Genomic DNA, 23,313 nt, shown 5'->3' with positions numbered 1-23,313 from the left:
TAAATTCCACAAGAAGAATTTAAGCTTAAATTCCACAAGAAGAATTTAAGCTTAAATTCCACAAGAAGAATTTAAGCTTAAATTCCACAAGAAGAATTTAAGCTTAAATTCCACAAGAAGAATTTAAGCTTAAATTCCACAAGAAGAATTTAAGCTTAAATTCCACAAGAAGAATTTAAGCTTAAATTCCACAAGAAGAATTTAAGCTTAAATTCCACAAGAAGAATTTAAGCTTAAATTCCACAAGAAGAATTTAAGCTTAAATTCCACAAGAAGAATTTAAGCTTAAATTCCACAAGAAGAATTTAAGCTTAAATTCCACAAGAAGAATTTAAGCTTAAATTCCACAAGAAGAATTTAAGCTTAAATTCCACAAGAAGAATTTAAGCTTAAATTCCACAAGAAGAATTTAAGCTTAAATTCCACAAGAAGAATTTAAGCTTAAATTCCACAAGAAGAATTTAAGCTTTCCAGTAGTTTTGACTTGAAATGCTGCTTCTGCAGGCGTTAAATCCAGCTTTGGGATACTACTTGTCAACTCAGACAAAAGTTAGTCCTGTTACGCGTGGAATTTTGATAAATTGGCTTATCGAAGTGAGTGCAGTTTTTTATCCTTTTCATTTCGACTTACTATTTTCGCTACTCAGTTTCTGAATCATATATCTCGCTATTGCCTATTTGTTTGCAGGTTCATTCCAAATTTGATCTGATGCATGAGACTCTCTACCTCACAATGAATTTATTGGATCGCTACCTCTCCCAAGTTCCAGTACAGAAAAATGAGATGCAATTGATTGGTCTTACTGCGCTCTTACTAGCCTCTAAATACGAGGACTATTGGCATCCTAGGGTAAGTGACACTAATCCTGAAAGCCAAATCCTCTCCTCAACTCCATATGGCTTCTAACTTAAATTTACAGAGTCTATTGTATATGTCCATGTGCAGATCAAAGACTTGATTAGCATCTCCGCAGAAACTTACACAAGAGAACAAATCCTGGGAATGGTATAAATAAACTCTGTTTATGGTTCCACTTCTCTAGCCATTTTTTTGACAATTATTTGTCGTTTGCATTTGTTAATCTTCCTCTTTTTTTAGGAGAGGATTATGCTCAAACAGTTAAAGTTCCGTTTGAATGAAGCGACCCCTTACGTTTTCATGTTGAGGTTCCTAAAAGCTGCTCAATCAAACAAGAAGGTATGGGTGGAACTAGTATCTGATAAGCTGTATAAACTGTAAAAACAAACATGTATGACTAAGCAGGCATTTGATACTACTATTTTTTCAGCTTCAACAACTCTCCTTCTACCTAATAGAGCTGTGCTTGGTTGAGTATGAAGCTTTGAAGTTCAAGCCTTCGTTGCTCTGCGCATCAGCCATCTATGTAGCACGCTGCACTTTACATATGGCTCCAGTTTGGACCGCGCTCCTAATCAGCCATACCCACTACAATGTCTCCCAAATGAAGTAAGTAAGCTGTCTCTTTAGAATCAACATCTTGCAGGCCACTTGACTGATTACAATGGCTAAACTCCTTTGTATACAACTGTTTTATCACAGGGATTGTTCTGACATGATCCTAAGGTTCCATAAAGCTGCGAAGACAGGAAAACTGAGGGTCACTTATGACAAGTACATGAAATCAGAACGAAGTAACGTCGCAGTCTTGAAACCCTTGGACAAGCTTCCACTCTAAACCAATCTAACGGTATGTTCATATTGCTGGAAACTTGTTTTCTACTCGCTTCTTTTATTGGAACTGAATCTTATTCATGCCTACTCGGAAACTGCAGGGAGATACATCTACATAGGCTCTAGCCAGATTTTAAAACAAAACTCAGGCTAATGGTGATTCTTGATTAGGTGTATGTTGTTTTGCTGTGTGCTTCTAATATTTCAAATGATCACAAAGACAAAACTCCAATGTAGTGACAAAGTTGTATAAAGCTTCTGCAATGACATTACACTTTTATGTTTCCTCAAAAGCTTAAAGTCAACCAGATCTACTCACAATATATTATATTATACAACCTTCAAATGTAAAACCTATATACACCCGAGAAGGATGTGTCTCTGAGTATGTGTATAACAACTGTACTTCCACTACGAGCATGTGATTAGTCTGTCTGTCACAAGCATATCATCTGTCTTGTCCACTGTCCGCCTCACCGCTTGGTAGAACTCGATCCATGAAGATGAACACGAGTCGACAGGACCGGAAAAGAAGGTTGGATGGGGACTACTTGCAGGGGAAGCAGTGACCAAATCCAAAACCGAAGCTGCGGGTTTGAGCTGATGAGGGAAGTTGAAGGCCAAGTTATCGACTTTATGCTCATAGATTTTGCCATTACGGTCGAGTTTATACCGAGAAGTGCCTTGAAACTCTCCTTTAGCTTCCCATGGAACTCTAGGCACTCCCTTGAGAGTCCACCTGATGAGAATCATGTTCTCTGATGGTTGCCATACCCTGAAAATCTCAAGTGAGATGTCTCTGAACAATATCTTCCCGTGAAACCTGAGTGCCCAGAAGATCAACTTGTAGTTCTCAATCCCACTGAATGTGTTCATTGGATCCACAAACGTTACATCATCCCTGTGAAACACATTCAAGAATCTAAATTTGCAATATTCACAAAGAGAAGTTCAAAGGTAAGATCTTTATTGTAAACTGCATCCAAAGATTCGTTCTTTCATCCATTATCATTAAAAATCAAATGACCCAGATGAGAAAATTGACCTGTAAATGTCGTAGTTTAGATCTTTAGCGAAGATCAAAGGCAAATCTTCACGAAGCGTACGGACAGCGAGACCGAGATTGATGTAGAACTCATCTCTGTCGTGGTTATGCTTGTCTTGAGGAGTGGGTTTTGTCTTAACCTGCGCATCTTGAAGAGGAGGAGACTGGACGGAAGAAAGGGAAAGTGTAGAGAGACTATCTTCATCAAACACGTAGCCTGTTGAAGACGATGGCGATTGAGATGGAGTGAAGATGGGTCTAAGGTTTGGGGATTTTCCGGTTTGAAGAAGTATCGAAGGTGATAGATTAGAGAGAAGAAAAGACATGGCTGCTGGTTTTCTGAGAGCTGGGTCTTTGTGTTTCTTCTTTACGTTTTCATGGCGAAGATTCTGAGCTTAGAGAATGTCTGGTTGAGAAGAGCAGTGAAGCACGGAAGTTTTGTTGGAAGATAGATAGCCAAGCTCTTTTCTTTCTCTTTTGAGTGGTTTTAATTTAAACTTTCATTATTTTATTTTCTTTATCTTTATTTTCAGTTTTGTGATTAAATTAGTTTTCTTATAGACCGAAATGAGATTATGTAAAGTCAATTAATTAGCTTCAAACAGAATTCAAACAACACACAGTGCACTTTACTAAAAGACTATATGCCCAGATTAATGGGAAATATGCCGGATAGCACAAAAAAGGTTTATTTCACGAGTATACACTATAAAGTTCAAAATGACCAAAATATTTTATTAAAAAGGTAAATATATATTTATACCCTTAGGGTTAACTAATGCAAATTGGGTTTAGAGTTAATGGTGGAGATTTGAGATTGAGATTTGAAATTTTATAAAATAAAAATAAATATTAAAAATTTGAAAATAAAAATTAAAAAAATAGTTTCAAAAAATATTTTCGAATTACAAAAAGAAAATTTGAAAAAAAAAATAATAAAAAAATTTCGACAAAAGCAAATTTAAAAAAAAAAATTAAAATTTATAAAAAAGTTCGAATTTGAAAACATATAATCTAAAACTATAAAATAAAATTTATTTTTTTAATTTTTTTAATTTTTTTTATATATATCTAGGGTATTATAGTCGTTTTACCTATTAAATGAAACATTTTGGTCATTTTCCTTTTTGTGGTCTATTTTTGTGACTAAAACTTGAAAATGGTCCATCTAGGAGAATTGCCCGTAAAACAAAGAGAGACTTACATGGGAAGATACATTTTGTCTTTTCTTTACTCACAAAGACACATTGTGTCTTTAACACACTTTATGCGTAGGGCTTTTCCATTTTGAGACGAAAATGCCTCTTCTTGAAGCTAACGAGAAATTTGTTTGTTTTAAAAAAATAAACCAAACATAACTTGGGCGTTTCTGGTTGTTTGCAATAAATGAACATTTCACGGATAATCTATTGGTGGATATATGTTTTGGTAGACAAAAATCATGTGGATGTGTTTATGGTGGACAAATTGTTGTGGATAGGAAAATCATGTTAGAGTTCAGATTTAATGTCGATACGTTATCGTGGACATCGTATATTGGATTTACGAGCCTAAGTATCATGTACAAAATATGGAACAAATTGATATGGAAAAATGTTCTCCCAACATAATGTGCCTCTAAAGGTAATTAGTAACATATATTGTGTCTTAGGGAGTAAAATTTTCATGATTTTGATGATTTTGTTTCTTAAGTGCAGATGGCTGAGATGTGTTTGGTGATATGTAGAGAATGAGTCTGTGGTTCCTGAGGTAAATGGAAGTTCATTGTGGACCAAAAAAAATGCATGGACGGGAGATGTGTGGACGAGAGATGCGTGGACGGGAGACGCGTGGACATGAGATGCGTGGACGGGAGACGCGTGGAGCCACTTACACCACCACCGTAAGTACCCTCACGTCTTACACCACAACCTCCATAACCACCACCGCCTCCACTGCGGTATCCATCGCTTCCTCCACCGTATCCACCACCATCTCCTCCACTCGAGTAGCCACCTCCACAAACCACCACCATTGTATCCACACTCACATTACATACATACAGAATCAAGTGGTTTAAGAAGCGGAAGCTAACCTTCTATTTTGATTTTATCTATCCAGATTTCCGAGGCTTGGATACAGAGATCGCTCACGATGGAAACGCGAAAACCCACAGATTCGTAGAACAGATGAGCAATGGAAGAGACGTGGGTTCCGAAAGTCGATATTTGGATTCAATTTCAGGTGTTGATTTCTGGATCTAGAAACAATCGGGGGAGAAAGAAATTAGGGGTCATCTCACCGGCGATGGATTTGTGAAGAAAGAAGAAGAGATAAGGTTTTGTAAAAAAGTTAAAAAATTATCGATTTTGTAAAAAGATAAAAATCAGATTTCAGTTTTGGTTAAGAATCTCTTTGGTTAGTTGAGTTGGGTAACGAGTTTGGTTAGTATGATGAGATGTCTAGTTACTTGAAGATGTCACTTGGTTGAGGGTCATCTTAGTAAAACTAACATGATAAAGTGTGCTCAGTAAACAATGTGTCCTTTAGTGATATTGTAACCTCAACTTGTGTCTCTGAAAGTAAATATTTCTAAAACAAATTAAATAAAATATATTTAACATTTAATTGAAATATTAAATATATAAATTTCTTATATGACATAAGAAATGTTTCATATGGAAAATATGTTTTTAATTTATAAAATTGTTTGTTTTTAATTTGTAAAAGAAAATTATAAACAAAATATATAACATGGAGAGTTTCATAACTTATGTGACTAAACACATGAAAATAGTTACTCCGCCTATTACAAATCTTTGAGTTGTAATAATTTCACTCGTATATGTATAGAATCAAACGTCTATATAAAAATTATAGACTCAAAACTATATAGAGAAATATAAAGAAAAACTGTAGTAAAAGTTAACGATAGTGGACCATTAGTTTGTCAAAGGTCCATTTGTATAATAAAATGCATTTATACAGACATTATATAACCTTTTTTTGGTTTAAAAGCAAAAGTATTAGAGATTATAAATAAATAAATAAAAAAAGAGAAATAGGAATTCGTCGATCCCAGATTTCTGATCTAAGCTTTAAAAAAATGGTTTCTACGTAGATGAATTTTACATTAATTGTCATCTCGTAATTTTGTTTGCATTCTTATCTCTAATTATTATATTTTTAGATTTTTTTTATGTTTGAACTCGAAATACCTAAAATCCAATTTTGTAGAAAAAAAACAAAGTACAAAGTCGCATATTTAATGCATTAATATTACATCGTATGAACATATTTTTTTCCAATAGTAACCAGAGTTACAAAGTTTAAAAAATAACTGTAAACATAATCATTAAACTTCATTGGTAAGTTGTAAAGATATTAAATGTTTGACCAAATGCATATAGTCTGGTCCCGCATTTACTCTGATAACTATAGTCATTTCATTAATCCATAACATATTATACATCTACCAATGACATATATTAAAATTGTTCTAGTAAATATTGGTCTATTAAAAAGAAGCACGAGGAAGTATGTGGTGAAGACATCTCATCAATAATAGCAAACTTGTAAATATAGTACTAAATAAAGGTTATTCTCTTAAAATGTTTCTCTATTAACAAGTAATAGATTATGTGGTTTAGGCATCGGAATTCAGATACTAGATCGAGTTCAGATCGGATATTTTGGATATCGAATAATATTCTGATATCGGATGGACTTTGGGTTGAATATTTGAGATATCAAATAATATGCATATGGAAAAGTTGATACCAATGGGGTAATTCTGAATCTCATATCAGATTCGGTTCAATATTTCTCGGATCCGGATATTTTAAATATATTCGAATGAAATGAAAACTTTTTGATTTTAATTTGGATTGAGTTTTTTATAAATCTAAATTTATCTGAAATATCCAGTTCAGATATGCTTTTTTATATCTAAACATGTACAAAAATATTCAAAATAATTTCAAAAAATAATTTATATATTGACATTTACAACTGGATTATAATTTTTAATATTTGAATTATTATAATTTTTAATATTTGAATTATTATAATTATTAATATAACTAATAGTTTCGATACATATTTATAGTTTAGATATTTTCGGATATATGTTACATTCTGGATTTGGTTCGGATCGGATATAAAAATCATGTACCGTGATCAGCTTAGGTGCCTTAAAATTGGGATCCATCCGGTACAGAATTTCGTATCAAACTAATTTGCTTGTTTTTGTTCATAACCTAACGGCATACAGTGCATTTGCCATTAATAGAGACAACACATTGTTTGATAGTTAAACCACACACATTTCACTCGCATAAACGACATTCAGTCTATCTCCACACAGACAAAACGACGTGAAGAGAACATAAACTAAAGAACTAACACTAGAAGATTACTCATATCATTCACCTCCTGAATCTTTTTCTGATCTGTGTTCTTCTACAAAGCTCGAAAACTAACTATACTTGTGTTCAGGACGATGAGTGAACTCAAAGTCTATGTGAACAAAGGCTCGTTCCACCTCAGCAAGTTGCTCGAGCTTCTCCTGAAGAGTCTCCCCTATGTTGTGAGCCTCTTGCAGTCTCATGTCCTCTGGCAAAACAATGTCCACCTCGACAAAGTAGTGTGATCCAAAAGTGTAGGCTCTGACTGTGTCAATATGCTTGATTTGTTCGTGATGGTTCCATATCAAGAATGTCAGTTTCGCCAAGAAGTCTGGAGGGGCTGAGCGTCCGATCAGCGAGTGGACGTTCTCTAGTACGGTTCTTGCCCATGTTCCAATGGTGTACAAAGCTATCTGCAACCATGAAAAGAAAGAAACGTTTTCGTAATCCACAAGACCATTTCACATTTCAAAGTTTTTAACTTACAAGTATAGCACCAGAGGGATCAATCCACCAGTAGAATTTGACTGCTAAGACAGCTGTTGCCAAGCCGATTGAATTGGTGACAACGTCAAAGAGGTGATCCTGAGCGTAGGCTCTAACAATCTCGTTCTGAAAACCTCTGCAGTAAAGCATGAGGAGGAACTTCACTATGGTGACAGAGACCATGATTCCTATCATCCATTTCTCCTCTGTGCTATTCATATGAATACCACTCTGCAACAAGAAAATAAAAAGAGAATTTGGTTATATACACATCAAATAACAGATGAAAGCATTTACCAGGAAACAAAGAAATGTACCTTGGAGACTAGTTGCCTTCCTGACTCTAACAAAACTTGCAGTCCAAGAGTTGCCATTACGGAAGCGAACACAATGATGCCCTGTTAATAATGCCAAGCGTTATATAACACAAGGTTTTGTGACCATCTGGTTAGGCTAAAAAAGTATGTATAATTTCTTGTGAGACAAGAAAAAGCTGGTCATTGTTGAAACAGTACACAAAAGCATTACTTGATAGACAGAAACCAAAAGGAAGAGTTACTGGACAGAAGATCATACCACAGGTTGCATTCGTCGTTTGCCAATAGGATAATGAAAATGGTTTGGTTTTCTCATGGCATTAGCTGTAAACCAGAGAATAAAACCAGACAAGAGATCCAAGAGAGAGTCCAGAGTTGAAGCAATCACAGCCATGGATCTACTCTCCATAGAGGCATACACTTTGGCCACAAAAAGCACCAAATTAGTAGCGTTGGAGATGTGAACAGCCAGTCTCTCACTCTTTGCAAGCTTCTTCATTTCTTCCTATTGAAAAAAAAAAAAGAATTTGAGGATGCTTAAAGGTTAAATGGACGAAACCTTAGAACAAAGAGTAAAGAAAAAGGGTTTAGGGAAAGACATCAGTTGGAGCTCCAGAAGCAAAACCGGTTTCATGGATAGACTCCATCTCGTTGAAGCCCTCGAGGAGCCTCTCTTGCTTCTTGTAGTATTCAGAGACTTTGCGCTCCTTCCCTACATTGAAGAAAACAGAGGATGATTAATAAGCTTAAACCCTTTTTCAAGATATATAACAGTTTGATCCTCGATAATAATGGGGTTTAACAGTTTCTAAATCATATGGGCAAATCTCCAAAATAGCACATTTCTAAGTTTATATCACAAAAATAGCACTTAAAAACTAAAATGACCAAAATAGCACATTTCTAAGTTTATCCTTTGAAAATTTTAATTTTTTTATTTTTCAAAATTTGAAATCTTATCCCCAAAACCTCATTTCTCAACTCTAAACCCTAAACCCTAAACTCTAAACCCTAAACCCTAAACCTAACTCTAAACTCTAAACCCTAAACCTTAAACCCTAAACCCTAAACCCTAAACCCTAAACTCCACCATTTAACTCTAGACCTTAAGTTTGTGACTTTTGATAAAACATTAAGTGCTATTTTTGTCTTTTTCTCGAATCATATTCTACAAGGCGTTAAACCTCTATACAAAATCTGATTCAGAGCATCCACATAATTTTTTTTTTTAAAAAGGAATCAAACTCCAAAAGATGTAATCTTAAGATTCCATTAAAAGTTGATAACTTTGAATCAACAAAAGAAAAAAGATTAATATTCCCTTGGATCAATCAATATATATAATTTCTAAACAAGGTTTAACAGAAGAAGAATTAATTCACTCACAGATGAGTGTGACACATCCCCTATATATTAATCCAACAACTACACATTTGCGTAATTACTTATTCTGTTTCATGCACACGGTTAAGTTCGTATAATAGATCCATGTTCGATGATCCACACGAAACGGATTGAGCGCCGATCACGAGAGCAAACAAAAGAACTGAAACACGAAGAACAACAAACTCACTGGGAGTACGGAAGTAGCGGAAAAAGCGAGTACGACCGTCGTGACGGCCGGTGGACGACGAGGAAGAAGGAAGTCGAAAAGTGTCGAGGCTGAGACGCCAGGACGACGAAAGCGGCGGCGCATCTTCATCGCTAGGTAAAAGCTCGACATTGTATTGGTCCGACGTACGGATTATATGCTCCGTGGCCATTCTCCGATCACTTTCTCTCTGCGTTGGAATTTTTTAAAAGCAAAAAAAAAAAGTGGTTCCGGGGAAGTTGTGAGAGAGAAACCAAAACTGGTTGCTTGTATGAGAAAATATAGGGAAGTTTTAAGTATACGAGTCTCACACAACTCTCTCTAACATAATTGTTTATGTTAATTTATCAACACAAATTAAAATGTCAATTATATATTTTCTGTGTTCAATATTAAAAAAAAATATTTTACAGGAAAACATATATATATTTTTTTTAAATATATACATACAAAAACAAGTGTTTACAAACCTACGCTTTTATTAGGAGTTGAATTGGTAAAAAAGTTACAGGTTATTGCAACAGCGAGGAAAAAATAAGAGCATGTATCATATAGTTTCACTTTAAATTATGTTGAAAGGCATAGTGCTCTCTCTTTTTCAAGATAGATATAGGTCACACGAAATACATTTTGTCTTGTGTATTTTTTAAGATGTGCACATAATTGGAATCTTTATAGTGAAATTTTTGATGAGGGAGGTGACGAAGTAGGTGGTCATTGGTGATGCCAAAAGGACGTGGTCCAAAGAACCGGACCAAAACAACAATGAGTCCCTAATGCTTTTACATTACACGTTCGCAAATTCCTTCATCTAATAGAAAAAATCAAACATGGTCACGTAAAATAAAGAAACTTTAGAATTATGTTGATAGAGACTAAAATGATTAATTATGCAGTGCCACATTTGGTTGAGATCAAAGTGGTTTTCCACGATTGCAAAAAAGCTTTTGTCCCCTTATACCTTTTCCTCCATTTTCTCCGAGTGCGTTTTCTTTCATGTAACATCCTGTTATTATTTAAAAGATGTAAATATACACTTATCAGTTCAAAAAAAACATCCTGTTATTAACAAAATCAAAATCACATAAATACTAAAGCCTTTTTATCTGCTTGTATTAATTAGTGTACCGGCTAATTTGTCCTGAAAGTGGATGTGATGTCACTCTTTCAGCATCTATTTTATTCAGTCCAAACTCCAAAGTTAAATCAATCAACTTTTTGGGTACCTAATTATCCTAAAATCTTAACATTATGCTAATTATATCGTCAGTATCTCAGAACCACAGTCTTGTCTACTCATCGATGTTTCACTGTCACAGAATTTCGATTGTTCATCTCATCTCCACAATTATGAATTAACTAAAAGATATCCAAGATAAACCAACAATTTTTTTCTTAATACAACATAAAAGTCTTCTTATTACAATCGTATGGTTTCAAAACCAAGTCGTGATACCATAGCAAAATTGGAAGGTTCATCATTCGAACCACACACACAAAATACAGCTAGGTACCTAATGCACAGAGCGTGGAGAAAATCTTTGGCTTCTGCAAGAAACTGCCATGGTTTAGCGGATGGCTGAAACTAACGCCATATGCTCTATCAGGTCAAGGACTCGGTTGCTGTAATATTACAAAACCAGCAATATATTTTTAGTATTTGCGTATTGACAGCTGCCAAATTGATGGTAAAGGAATGAAAGACAAAGAGAGACTCAGTGTTTACCTGTAACCCCATTCGTTGTCATACCAGGATACAAGTTTCATGAAGGACTTGCTTAATCCAATCCCAGCATTAGCATCGAAGATACTTGACCTGAAAATGATCACCACATTTGAGAACCAAAACTAAATTTTGAAATCCGTAATCCATTACAAGATTCTTTTAAGTGGGATACCTTGAATCTCCGACAAAATCGCTGGAGACGACATCTTCTTCTGTGTACCCCATAATTCCCCTAAGTGGTCCTTCTGAAGCAAACCTATCAAGAGTTTTAACATCAAAATAGTGAGATGTTCATACAGTTCAACGTTAAGTTTAGGTAACGATAATGATATGGGATATTAGTCATACTTGATGGCTGCCTTAACATCTTCGTACGATGCATCCTTCTCAAGCCGACAAGTTAAATCCACAACAGAAACATTTGGTGTTGGAACACGGAAAGCCATTCCCGTTAGTTTTCCATTGAGTTCTGGAAGAACCTTACCAACAGCCTATTGAGACAAGAGCAAGAACAAAAAGTTATGAATACGATTTTAGACTGGATGAATAAATATAACCTATGGTTGTGTATACCTTTGCAGCGCCGGTTGAGCTAGGAATGATGTTTTGACTGGCACCTCGGCCTCCTCTCCAGTCCTTCATTGATGGGCCGTCCACAGTTTTCTGAGTTGCTGAATACGGAAAGAAGATATGAACAAAAAAACATAATTTAGTCTTCTCAGGTTATTGATATACAGAGACTTATAACAAGATGACCAAGAATCCAGTACCTGTGGTCGCATGAACTGTTGTCATCAAGCCTTCAAGAATTCCAAATTCCTCATGCACCACCTGAAAGATACAAATTAGGGGCCAGCGACAATTTATTTAACCTTACTAAAGCTCTTCACAGCAAGTTATTCACAGGAAAAATAATGTGCAATGTTTACAAACCTTAGCAAGAGGTGCAAGACAATTGGTGGTACAGCTGGCATTAGAGACAATATCCATGTTAGGTCTGTATGTCCTCTCATTTACTCCAACAACAAACATTGGTGCGTCCGCTGAAGGGGCAGAGATGATGACTTTCTTGGCGCCACCCTGCACAGACAGGAAAAGTTCAAGCAAATAATAAGCCATTTTAGCAGACGAATATTTAAATTACTTAAGATAAGGACTGGTATTCAACGTTGGCATTAGTGACACAAGTACATTAACAAGTGCGTTCAAATGAAATTGCACACCTTCAAATGTGACGAAGCTTTTGCAAGGGTGGTGAATACTCCGGAAGATTCAACAACATAATCAGCTCCAAGATCAGCCCAAGGGATCTCAGCTGGGTCTCTGCGGAAGGACCAATAATATGTCAGGTTCTAGAAAGAAGAGTAAGGATATTACCTTATCAATAGAAAAAACATGACAACTAATTCATAATTTGACCATGTCTAAACAGATATATAACATGATATGAGGCAACATTTTAACAAATTACCTCTTGCTGACAACTTTGACCTCTTTTCCATTGATCTCCAAAGTAGAATCGTCAAGTACATTGATGGTTCCTTTGTAATTTCCATGAGTAGAATCATACTTGAACATGTAAGCCTGCATACGAGGCGAGAGAAGATTTGCAGTAAGTTTTCTATACAAGTATCCCTTAAAATTATACTGGGTTCAAGCCAACGAGAAAAGTTACCAAGAGTAAGATACACTAAACGGGATGGAATTGCTACAATTATAAGTAATCCCCGGCTCACTAGTAAGAGTAAAACGGTACTGCAAGTCGCATCAACTGCTAGATAAGACAGTAATCATCCTTACCATGTACTTGGCGTCTATGAATGGGTCGTTGACTGCTACAACCTCAATATCATCTCTGAAAGTTGCGATACGAAGGACCAACCTTCCAATCCGACCAAAACCTATCCCACACATAGTAAAGACTCAAGCATTTGTAAGAAGTGAAAAATGTAGGAAACTAGAAGTATATCAGAAGGAATGAAGGCATATACTTATCCAATGATGAGGAGTTTCAAAATGAAAATCAGCAATGGATTAGAAGAACATACCATTGATCCCGACCTTAGTCTTTCCACTGCTCCTTGGCCCTATACAAAGTCAATCAAATCAAATTCAGCAGTAAGGATACAGCTACGGAGTTTCAATGAATTTTTGTTTTCTTACTGTAGACAGCAGGAGGTGCTTCTGTAGCTGTCGCCTTGATAGGTTGCACACTTCTCGCATTGCATATTCTGTACAATTGACTTCTGAGAATTAAAAAAAAAAACACAGTGCAATTTACATGTGCTACAGAGTTTGTGACTGAACTGTAAAGATGAAGATGAGTCAGTTGAAACCGCAGCACCGGAGAATCTGGACGAGGTCAGGTTGTGACTAAATCCAAGACTTGACGTGACCTAATCGTTCAAAAAAAAAACGAAACGTATAAAACTTGAATGCTGCCTATCACTATTCAGATTATCATCAGATGACACAAGCTAAACGACTATACGTTCAACTGCAACAACATGTGAGGACGCGGGAAGACAAAATCAAAGATACAATAACAACAGCCACCAAGTTTACTTTACACTGATAAATCGAAACCAGAGCTAAAGACAAGCTACACCTTCCCAATCCCACTCTCTACGAACAAACCAAAGGCGATACGGAAATTCGAAATCCAAGCAGAACAAAGCGAAACGTAAAGCTTAAACATAACAAATCGAGCACAAAATGCCGATTTAGAAGAAACGAAACAACGCTATATACCTGAAAATGATCGTACGATGGAGATGTATAAAGCTCGACACGAGGCGCGGCGGCGGAAGTGGCGGCAGATCTGAGAAGTGAAGAGAAGGCCATTGCTAAGCTACAAGAGAACAGAGAGATCTCGCCGCTAAAACCCCAAAACGCTTCCCCTGTATGGTTTTTGTTTAGTGTAGCTGTAGAGGAATATTCTCATGTAAATATGCTTACGACTCTCCCTCTGCAGAGACTAGAGACGATGATGTTGTGTTCCGCTGCGGCACGGCTCATCGTAGCTAATGGTGCGATTAGAATTAAAGGGCTGAGATTTCAAGGAAGACGACAGAAGTCCATATTAGAGGGCCTGCTGCCATATTTGAACAACGTTGACGTATTAATGACGGTTGGGGTGGGGTTAAAGGAAGCCATAAAGCGACGTTACTCCTTGCCACGTCAGACTAATGGGCCTAGCCTTTATTTCCATTTTCAGGTCGACACGTGGCAAAAGTCCAGCTGGCTCTCCCGCTAAAAATGGCTCGACGTTAAAACGACGACGAACTGGTCCAGCTCCGAGTCGCCAGGTGGCGTTCTTCTGCGTTTCGTTCGTCATCACAGTCTCCTCTGTGTGATGTCCTGGCTCTCCCGTTAAAAATGGCGAACCGTTGGTTTCTTACTCGTTCTTATTCTCTGAGCATCCGTAGAATTTCCCGAATATCAATTTGAATCTTCATCTCCTTTTCTCTGCTCCTGTCGTCGACGTTCTCGTCCTTCGCGCTTACGCCTTCGGCAAGGTTTTCTCCAATCTTTCTCTGCTCGTTCGTTTGTGCCACTTTTTGATTTTCAATGCAATTCGTTTGTTGAGTTATGCTGACATCATGATACTTCCTAGTTTCCTAATTGATTTTACGATTTGAGTTTTTTTTTTCTGGGATCGGTTAGTTCGTCTTCGTGTTTGAGATGTGTAGAATAAGATTTTGGATTTGCGCTTGCACCTCCTCCCATATCGATTATGTGGCTTGAGCTCCTCTCTCTTCCATTAGCTAGCTGTGGTTGTAGAATCTTCAATAGCTTGTGTGATAATTATCTTTTTTTTTTTTTTTTTGTTTCTGACAGATGCCAATGGAAAGGTCGTACAGCAATGCAAGAATGGCGAATAGTTTCATGTACTGGAATGATTGTGTTGACCCGGATGATTTAGAGGCAATGTGGATGGATCCTGCGGTGAGAGCTGAATGGATAGAGGTTGGGGAGACTAAAGGGCAGAAGGTTCACCTCTCAAGGGATCCTGATGGACAGCCTTATCTCACACAGACTGAGATGAAGGTAAATCATTTTCTGAAAATCTTTGTATGTTTGGCTGGAAACTTCATATGGTTTTCATTTGGCTTCAATCATTCCATCGATAATTGGTGAGGATTTTGTGAATTCTAGATTTTCTGACTATTTATTGGTCAATTCCTTTTTACTGCAGGCTGTTGCTGATATTACTGTACGAAGACACTTTGATTCAATACTGGATCCGGTATGCTTCATTGTCACCTATCACTGAGTGTTTTAATCTTGACGCAGAACTTATTTTCAAAGTGGGCAGTTCCTTTTAGAACTGATACTTTCTGAGCTTGGTTTTAGCTTCTCTTGAGATCGATTTTATTCCCTTTCTGATCTCAGAGTTTTGCATTTCCCTCTTCATCTGCAGGAAATGATATGCGCAATTGCGGAGCTTGAAAGTGACCGGAAGCCTCTCATTATGCGGTACAACAAAAAGACCAAGGAAACTGGCTTAGGGATTTTACAAGTTTTTGCAAAGACAGCAGAGTGGTTGGCTGGGTACGTTATCAGTTTTAGTTTCCTTTCTGTCCTAGATCTTAAGTTTTTTTAAAGAAATCTTATGTTCCGGTATTGGTCAAACTTTATTGCAGAGGACAAGGCTATCAGGAATATAATGTGGATGACAATCCTGATCTTCTTCACAAGCCCTTTATAAATGTATATTTTGCGGCGGCTTACCTGAAATGGTTGACAGACTATCAGAATAAGTATGTTACGTTGTCGCTAATTTGATATTGCTATCTTTACAACTTCAATTACAAAAGGACTATTTCTCTTGGACTACTTAAGTATTTGACAATTTTCCATGCGCAGCCAGAGAAGTGAAGAGTTTGTTGTCAGAGCCTATAATGGTGGGACAAAAAAGGCGACTCACAAGTCTACACTACCATATTGGAAACGATACCTTGCAGTGAAAGAGGCTCTCCCTTCAAGGTTTCTTGTTTCTGTTCTCTGATTGTTCTGTCTAACTAGTTTCTGCTGTCACATTTAATACATGGTTGCAAGGAAAAGGTTTTGTTTTGTCTGGCAGTGTTCTTTCATATTGTTACTTTTGTCCGCAATAGTTGCACCAAGAAGATAGAAAAGCAAAGCTTGTGTACTGAAACCGCAGTCTGTTTTGGTAATTATTGTTGCAGAAAACATGTCGATGCTGGTCCTTCAAGCTTTCATCCTACTAATCCCACTTCACCTGGATCAAGTAATCTCTCCCTATTTGTATATTTATGTATCATACAACAATAACACGCCCATTTCAAGCATTTTATGATCTCCATAAATCTTAGGAGTAGCATGGAGCAGTGTGTCAATGATTTAGCTGCAAATGCACACAGATTTCAAGAACCTATGTCATTCCCTTTTATGTTTTGATATGAACTATAATGCACCCTATGATTTGACAGACACCAATTTCACATACTGGGACTCTAGAGCCTCCCCTGAAGATATGGAAGACATGTGGAATCATCCCGAAGTATGTAAAGAGTGGACAAAATCCAAAGAAGAAAGAGGAAAGGTTCGTTTCTCACAAGATAGTGAAAAGAGGCCTTACCTTTCTCGAGGGGAAATGAAGGTACTGTCTTTTAACTGAGCAGCTAACGGCATTTCTTTTTTCCTAGCAACTAGGCATAGTTCTGACAATATTGCTTAAAAGAGTAATATGCTATACTTTTTTATTTCCAGGCTGTTGCAGAAATAATCGTTTCAGAGTACTTCAGCACAAAAGGAATTAAAGTTGTAAGTGAGCATACCTGTTAACCATCACATGCTTTACTACATTTCAACGGCAAGAAGCTTCTTTAGTGGACACATAATTGTGCTATTTATAACTTCCTTTTCACTGATGCAGCCTCTTGTTTGCGCTGTTGCTGATACTGTGAGCATGAGGTTTGTGAACGGTACTGGGAAGAAGGTGGGGATTCTTGGAGTGGACTACAAAACTGCTGCCTGGTTAAACACGTAAGTTTGTGACACAACTTCATTTCTTTATAGTCACAATAAATTGTCTAAAAAAACTTCAAATCTAAATGTGTCTGGTTTCTGAATGAAGGGAGCTAGGATACCGAGCATACAGAGTCGATTCAGCAGACGATCTAACCAAACCATTTGTTTCTATGTACTTCGGTGTAGCCTATTTGGTTTGGTTATCCGAGTATGAAGGAAGGTAAGCCTCCCACTCCAAAAATCTCTACTTAATACTCCTGATTATGTGAGTCAAATATTATCAATCTGAGTCAGTGGAGACAATACATTTATATTTGTTCAAACTATGTGGGTACACAGGGAGAGAAGCAATCAGTTCATTATCCAAGCTTATATCAAAGGTCCTGAGCATGTCGATCTTGAGGCATCATCATGTCCACTCTGGCTCAAGTTCGAGCAAGCTCTGAGTTACTATGAAGAGCCCAAGAGGTAATCAATGTGCATAACCTAAGCGATTATGTTTACCTGATAGAAACTAAAAAAAAAAAAAAAAGAATCTGAATTTGATGGTTCGTTGTTTCATCAGGGATACGGGAGGCTGCATTATCCTATAAGACACATATATGATGAAAGATTGTTTGTTACTCAACATTTCATTTCTGCTGTTTCTTTGCTTATGTTTTTTGTCCTTTCTTAATTCTCTGTCCTTATTGTTTGTATGTGAATGATTGATTAACATTTAACAGCGCTATATATATCAAACGAATGACTGGTTCTTTAAAAAGGGCAAGAAACAATCTTTGATATGTTGGAATATAGAAATATAAGCATATCTCATAAGCAAACTATGCAGGAGCTATCATTTAATAAGCAAAACTAGTACTACTTTGGTTTCTATTAGAGCAGCATTGGTTCGTAATTTTTAACAACCATCAGGTTTATACAAAAGCCAACCTCATGCAAAATTATGAACAAGGTTGTAGAACAAACTGCAAAGCGATGGGGTTTAATTTGCTCTCTGCTAAGCTACTGATGATTTGGTTGTCCTTCAGTCGAGAGAAGGCTTGCCACACATTTTGTTAATCATTTTCCACTTGTCCTTGAGGTCACTTGGAACCCGGTCTTCGTGAAACACATCCCGACCAAACTCCAAGATCTTGCGCCATGGAATATTCCTGATTCCAGGGAATTTCTCCACACCAACCCTAAGCATTTGTTCTTCTGCCTGCGTCCAAAATACTCTTTTACGTTTTCTTTGCTTGGGATCATGAAGCGCAGTTCCGATTTTTGGAGGAGGGACTGAGCGGAAAGGCTGTGCTACGATTGGCTGGTGGATGACCAAAGCTAACTCTTGAACATTGTCTGTAGAGATAGGATGATGCTCTCGTTGTTCATCCTCTTCAGCAATGTGATTCTTCTCACTAAATCCTCCTCCCAGCTCCTGAGACTGAGTTTCGGCCGCAACTTCTTTCATTCTCTGATCCTTCTCCATCGCCATGAATTTCTCATACGATTCATCACATTCCCTTCTACCTTGTGAAACATTTACCTCAGCTACATTCTCACTAACCCCAGACTTGTCTATCCCTAAAAGCTTCTCTCTTAGCTTCAAGGACTTGAGAACAAGACGCTTGTACCAACAATAAGGGCAAAAGAAATTACCGAATTCATCAAAGTCGGGCTCATCACATGTACAGCTTTGATGAATGGATATAAGACATTGCTCTCCATGACATACTAAAACCCAATCGTCTTTTCCGTCACACACGTAACAAGCATTATCCTTCTTTTCGCTTTCTTCAACTCTATCGTCCGAGTCGGAGCCAGGAGATGAAATTCTAACTCTCTTCTTATTATTAACGACACTAGTCATACCTGTTTGTTTTTCTTTTCCAATCAAATCAAGACGACTCTCCTCCGCCCTGGGGAAGATGAGATGAAAGAGATCCAGAGATTGGTCTCAGATTTTTTTTTTTTTTTGTTTCGAGGAGGGTTTGTCAGGGGCTTGAGATATCTCGTCTAGGAGGTTAAGTTTGGTTTATGATTGGTCGGATTCTTCTGTTGTTAACCGATTTAGAGATGGTGAAAAAACCCAATCTTGTATATCCGGTTTAATGTTCAGGTTGTTGGGCCAATTAATCAAGCCAATGGACTGTAAAATTAATTGGATAAATGTGAATGCAAATGGGCCATAAAGTGCATGTATTAATGAAATGAAATGAAGGAAATATGTGTTCACAAACAATTTCGAGCAGTATAAATATGGCCTTGTGTCATAAGGGTTCAGGTAGAGAGAGGACTTCCCTCATGCGCCGCCGCCATTTAGTAATTTTTTTTTGGACTAAGTTAAACTCAACGTTTTGCCATTTAATTCGGAAAAAATAACAGGTATTTTTATTTAAAACGACAAGTATTTTGTCTAGAAAATAAAAACGTCATGCATTTTATCCTCTCGAATTTTAAACGAGATAAGAGAGAGTCTTGGAGAATAAGTTTTCGAAACTTAACTTCCCGTGATCTCCGCACACGTGCAGTAACTGTTGCGGGAAGTGGCTCTCGTTCTTCTCTTTAGATAAACCTGACTCTCTTCATTCATTTCTTAACGTTTTTGAAACAACGAAAACCAGCAAATCCCTTAGCGTAAGTCCGAGAGTGTTTCGTAGATTATTAGTTCGATAGGGCATTCATGAGTGAAGCATGAATCGTCTATCATGGTTTTATCATGGGACTCGATATTCGTACAGTCCTGTCTCACTACAGAGCGAATATTTAGAGTTAAGGAAATAGATTATATCTCGACTCCATGTTTCTTTTGAATCGTCTTTTCCTTATCATCGCTTTTACTATTTCGTTTATGTCAATCCAGTTTTCCGGTATTTACAATCTTAACTCTAAATCGCTTTATGTCTAAAGCTCGAATCGGGTTGAAGAACGATTTATAAAAACGAGTTTTGGAACGGTATTTGCGATTTGCTTTCTAGCACTTCCGCGAAATGTTTGTTATTTATCTCATAAACAGTTTACGTTTTGCTCTGTAGCACTACCGAAAACGTTTATTGATATACGATTCGTAGAAACCTTTTTGGTTTCATTCAAAAGATGTTTGCGATTTGCTATAAGCTTATCTGCGAAACGTTTCTTTGTTCTTTTGAAAACGAGTTTGCGATTTGCTGTATAGCCCTTCTGCGAAACGTTTCTCATTTATTTCATAACGCTTTGCGGATTGCTTTCTAGCATTATCGCGAAACGTTTTTGATACATTATCAAAACGTTCTATACATGAATCATTTCAATAACCGCTTTCTTAAGCAAGTTTGTGAAACATTCTAAGTGTATACAAAACGGTTTCTGCAAACGCTTTTAAGCGAGTTTGCAAAACGTTTTCTCAAGACTTATATCGATATGATTTAGTTCAAACACCAAAAATGAATATCGATTTTAGACTATTATTTTCTTTAAAATAGTATGTTATTTGTTGAATGGAGTACTAATCCATTTTCATGTTTTCTCTACATAAAAATGACGAACGATAACAACACCCCCATTGACACCACGAATGTCACTCAGACTCCACTCAACGCTACACCAACTGATGCAACCGTGACAACTGTTGGAACCAACACATCGTCAACAGCTGCAGCAACAACAACAACTACCCTTTCAGTGGGTAATGCTGCTGATAAAACCACGCGCCGTAGCCTATTCGGTGGTGGTCTTTATCAAACGGGTTCAGTTTCAGGAACCACAAGTGGTCCGGTGGCAGTTCAAACTCCTCCGTCTGTACCTAGCGCGTTCACTCAAGGACTGATGCCAGACAAGTTTGACGGCAAAGGCTTCAAAACGTGGCAGAAGAAGATGTTGTTCTTCCTTACAACACTGAAGCTGGACAAATTTATCCAGGAGGACAAGCCTCTTGTCCCTTACGGGATTGATGATGTGCACACTCTCGCAAGTGATGACATCTGGGTGCATTCCGACTTTGTCTGCAAAGGATACATCCTGGGTCGCCTCATCGACCCATTGTACCGAGTCTACTGTGAGATTCCCACTGCGAAGGAGCTGTGGAGATCCCTGGACAAGAAGTACATAGGTGAGGACGCTGGCTGCCAGAAGTAAGTGGCCTCAAAGTTCCATGACTTCAAAATGGTGGATTCAAAACCCATCATGGATCAGGTGGAAGCGTTTCAGCTCATTTGCCATGAAATCGCTGCTGAAGGAATGTCCATCTGCGAGACATTCACAACTCTCAGCTTCATTGAAAAGCTTCCTCCAAGCTATGCGGATTTCAAGAACTACTTGAAGCACAAGAAGAAGAAGATGGGGCTCCTCATCATGAGGCTTCAGATGGAATCCAGAAACCGAACTGCTGACAAGGTCATTGCTAAGGAGCATAGTGTCAACATGGCTGAGCACAAAGGCAAAGGAAAGGCACACGCCCATTCTCCTGCCAAGCCTTCCAAAACTGCTGCAGCCCTGAAGGCTTCTGGAAAAAACTTCAAGAACAAAGGCATTGAAATCAAAGCGAATGTGGAGAAGTTCAAGGGGAAGTGTCACTACTGCCACAAAGTGGAACACAAGACTACTGAGTGTCGCAGCAAGATCATAGACGAGAAGCATCAAGCAAATCTCACTGAGGAGGATCTCGTTGCAATGGTGACTAAGGTCAACATGGTTGAAGGCAGCAACCCCAAAGAATGGTAGTATGACACAGGAGTGACCACCCACATTTGCACTGATAGGACGATGTTCAACACTTATCAGGAAAGCAAGACTCAGGAGAAGCTGTTCATTGGAAACACTGCAGTCTCCAAGATTGAAGGATGTGGCAATGTGGTTCTGAAGATGACATCTGGACGTGAAGTCACTCTGACGAATGTGAAGCATGTGCTTGACATGAGGAAGAACTTGGTCTCGGGAACCTTGCTCAGCAAGAATGGATTCGCCACAAGTCTTGAGGAATGGGATGTATTTGGGAAGAGGGTATGTTAAGGGTGGACTTGTCAAGATGAATGTAATGACAGTCCCTCCGAAAGTTGTAGCTCCAATTGTTTTAATGAATAAGAAGCCAGTTGCTTATTTGGTTGAGTCTTTTAATACATGGCATGAAAGATTAGGCCATGTAAACTACAAATATATACAAAGATTAATGAATTTAAATCTAATTCCTAAATGTAAAATAAGTAAACAAAAATGTGAAGTATGCGTACAGGGTAAGCTCACAAAAACGTCATCACCTCGTGTTGAAAGAACTAACAAACCTCTAGATTTAATTCACACCGATTTATGTGATTTAAAATACATACAAACTAGAGGTGGGAAGAAGTACTTTGTGACCTTCATAGATGAAGGCACAAAATATTGTTATGTACATTTATTACATAACAAAGATGAAACCTTAGAAAAATTCAAAGAATTTAAACTCGAGGTTGAAAATCAACTATTTAATGCATTATATAAAGAACATGGAATAATCCATGAATTATATAAACAATGAATTTAAACTCGAATTTAAACAACTATTTTAAGCGACAGAGGAGGAGAGTATGATGGTCCATTTAATGCATTATATAAAGAACATGGAATAATCCATCAAACTACAGCTCCTTACTCACCAGAATCTAATGGAGTTGCTGAACGCAAAAATTGAACTCTAAAAGGGATGATGAATGCAATGTTGCAGGAATTTGGGTTACCCCAGAACATGTGGGGGGGGGGAGCGTTGCTTACCACTAATTATATCGTCAACAAAATTCCACACAAAGTAACTGGTAAAACTTCATATGAATTATGGAAAGGTAATTTACCTGCGTATAAATACCTCAAAGTGTGGGGGTGCTTGGCAAAAGTTGCGGTACCGCCACCAAAGAAGGTCACTATTGGACCTAAAATAGTGGATTGCATCTTCATCGGATATGCACATAACATTAATGCTTATCGATTTCTAGTACATAAATCTGCAATATCAGACATTCGTAAAAATACAGTCATGGAATCAAGAAATGCATCTTTCTTCGAAAATATTTTTCCATATAAGGAAAAACAAGGTTCAAAACGAACTCGAGAAGAAAGAGACAATGACAAGAACTCAGAAACT

The 23,313-nt window shown here is 37.4% G+C and overlaps 7 protein-coding genes across 8 annotated transcripts in view; 3 read left to right on the top strand and 4 right to left on the bottom strand.

The window, feature by feature from the left end:
* The first annotated feature begins 489 nt into the window (after positions 1-489).
* LOC106344411 (putative cyclin-B3-1) lies at positions 490-1,978 on the top strand. Its single transcript, XM_013783797.1, has 7 exons — positions 490-594; positions 689-850; positions 947-1,006; positions 1,100-1,198; positions 1,290-1,468; positions 1,562-1,709; positions 1,795-1,978. The coding sequence occupies exons 1-6, from the start codon at positions 490-492 to the stop codon at positions 1,695-1,697; spliced, it is 741 nt and encodes a 246-aa protein (XP_013639251.1). The 3' UTR covers positions 1,698-1,709; positions 1,795-1,978.
* LOC106296171 lies at positions 1,894-3,214 on the bottom strand. The gene is made up of 2 exons (XM_013732245.1): positions 2,739-3,214; positions 1,894-2,594 (listed from the first exon to the last, which is right to left on the bottom strand). Exons 1-2 carry the CDS (start codon positions 3,062-3,064, stop codon positions 2,105-2,107), a joined length of 816 nt encoding a protein of 271 aa, XP_013587699.1. The 5' UTR covers positions 3,065-3,214; the 3' UTR covers positions 1,894-2,104.
* Positions 3,215-6,916: 3,702 nt separating this feature from the next.
* On the bottom strand, positions 6,917-9,689 carry LOC106343951 (metal tolerance protein 10). The gene is made up of 6 exons (XM_013783318.1): positions 9,500-9,689; positions 8,526-8,638; positions 8,186-8,431; positions 7,927-8,007; positions 7,610-7,840; positions 6,917-7,536 (listed from the first exon to the last, which is right to left on the bottom strand). The coding sequence occupies exons 1-6, from the start codon at positions 9,687-9,689 to the stop codon at positions 7,195-7,197; spliced, it is 1,203 nt and encodes a 400-aa protein (XP_013638772.1). The 3' UTR covers positions 6,917-7,194.
* A 1,210-nt stretch (positions 9,690-10,899) lies between these two features.
* On the bottom strand, positions 10,900-14,193 carry LOC106292581 (glyceraldehyde-3-phosphate dehydrogenase GAPCP2, chloroplastic). Of its 2 annotated transcripts, none has more exons than XM_013728196.1 (14): positions 13,995-14,193; positions 13,551-13,639; positions 13,407-13,474; positions 13,292-13,330; positions 13,044-13,144; positions 12,715-12,827; positions 12,467-12,566; positions 12,177-12,323; positions 12,014-12,074; positions 11,817-11,914; positions 11,592-11,734; positions 11,416-11,499; positions 11,244-11,333; positions 10,900-11,140 (listed from the first exon to the last, which is right to left on the bottom strand). In XM_013728196.1, exons 1-14 carry the CDS (start codon positions 14,085-14,087, stop codon positions 11,086-11,088), a joined length of 1,281 nt encoding a protein of 426 aa, XP_013583650.1. In that variant the 5' UTR covers positions 14,088-14,193; the 3' UTR covers positions 10,900-11,085. The 2 variants fall into 2 exon arrangements, with proteins under 2 accessions (XP_013583650.1, XP_013583651.1); XM_013728197.1 differs by having other exon boundaries at positions 13,407-13,456.
* A 375-nt stretch (positions 14,194-14,568) lies between these two features.
* On the top strand, positions 14,569-18,001 carry LOC106343760. Its single transcript, XM_013783061.1, has 13 exons — positions 14,569-14,761; positions 15,084-15,293; positions 15,442-15,492; positions 15,667-15,797; positions 15,890-16,006; positions 16,113-16,232; positions 16,436-16,497; positions 16,700-16,869; positions 16,980-17,033; positions 17,146-17,255; positions 17,347-17,460; positions 17,580-17,708; positions 17,806-18,001. Exons 2-13 carry the CDS (start codon positions 15,084-15,086, stop codon positions 17,831-17,833), a joined length of 1,296 nt encoding a protein of 431 aa, XP_013638515.1. The 5' UTR covers positions 14,569-14,761; the 3' UTR covers positions 17,834-18,001.
* Positions 18,002-18,096: 95 nt separating this feature from the next.
* On the bottom strand, positions 18,097-19,209 carry LOC106343761. The gene has a single exon (XM_013783063.1). The coding sequence runs from the start codon at positions 19,090-19,092 to the stop codon at positions 18,268-18,270; it is 825 nt and encodes a 274-aa protein (XP_013638517.1). The 5' UTR covers positions 19,093-19,209; the 3' UTR covers positions 18,097-18,267.
* Positions 19,210-21,563: 2,354 nt separating this feature from the next.
* Positions 21,564-23,313, top strand: part of LOC106344410 (DEAD-box ATP-dependent RNA helicase 36) — a 4,574-nt gene continuing 2,824 nt past the window's right edge. The window contains exons 1-3 of the mRNA XM_013783796.1: positions 21,564-21,636; positions 21,742-21,916; positions 21,959-22,103. Coding sequence (XP_013639250.1) covers positions 21,564-21,636; positions 21,742-21,916; positions 21,959-22,103 — 393 coding nt within the window. The remainder of the gene's footprint in view (positions 21,637-21,741; positions 21,917-21,958; positions 22,104-23,313) is intronic.

The sequence above is a fragment of the Brassica oleracea genome, chromosome C5 (genome assembly GCF_000695525.1).
Source record: "Brassica oleracea var. oleracea cultivar TO1000 chromosome C5, BOL, whole genome shotgun sequence".
In the NCBI taxonomy this organism is placed as follows: Eukaryota; Viridiplantae; Streptophyta; class Magnoliopsida; order Brassicales; family Brassicaceae; genus Brassica; species Brassica oleracea.
This window is presented reverse-complemented; position numbering and strand designations above follow the sequence as displayed.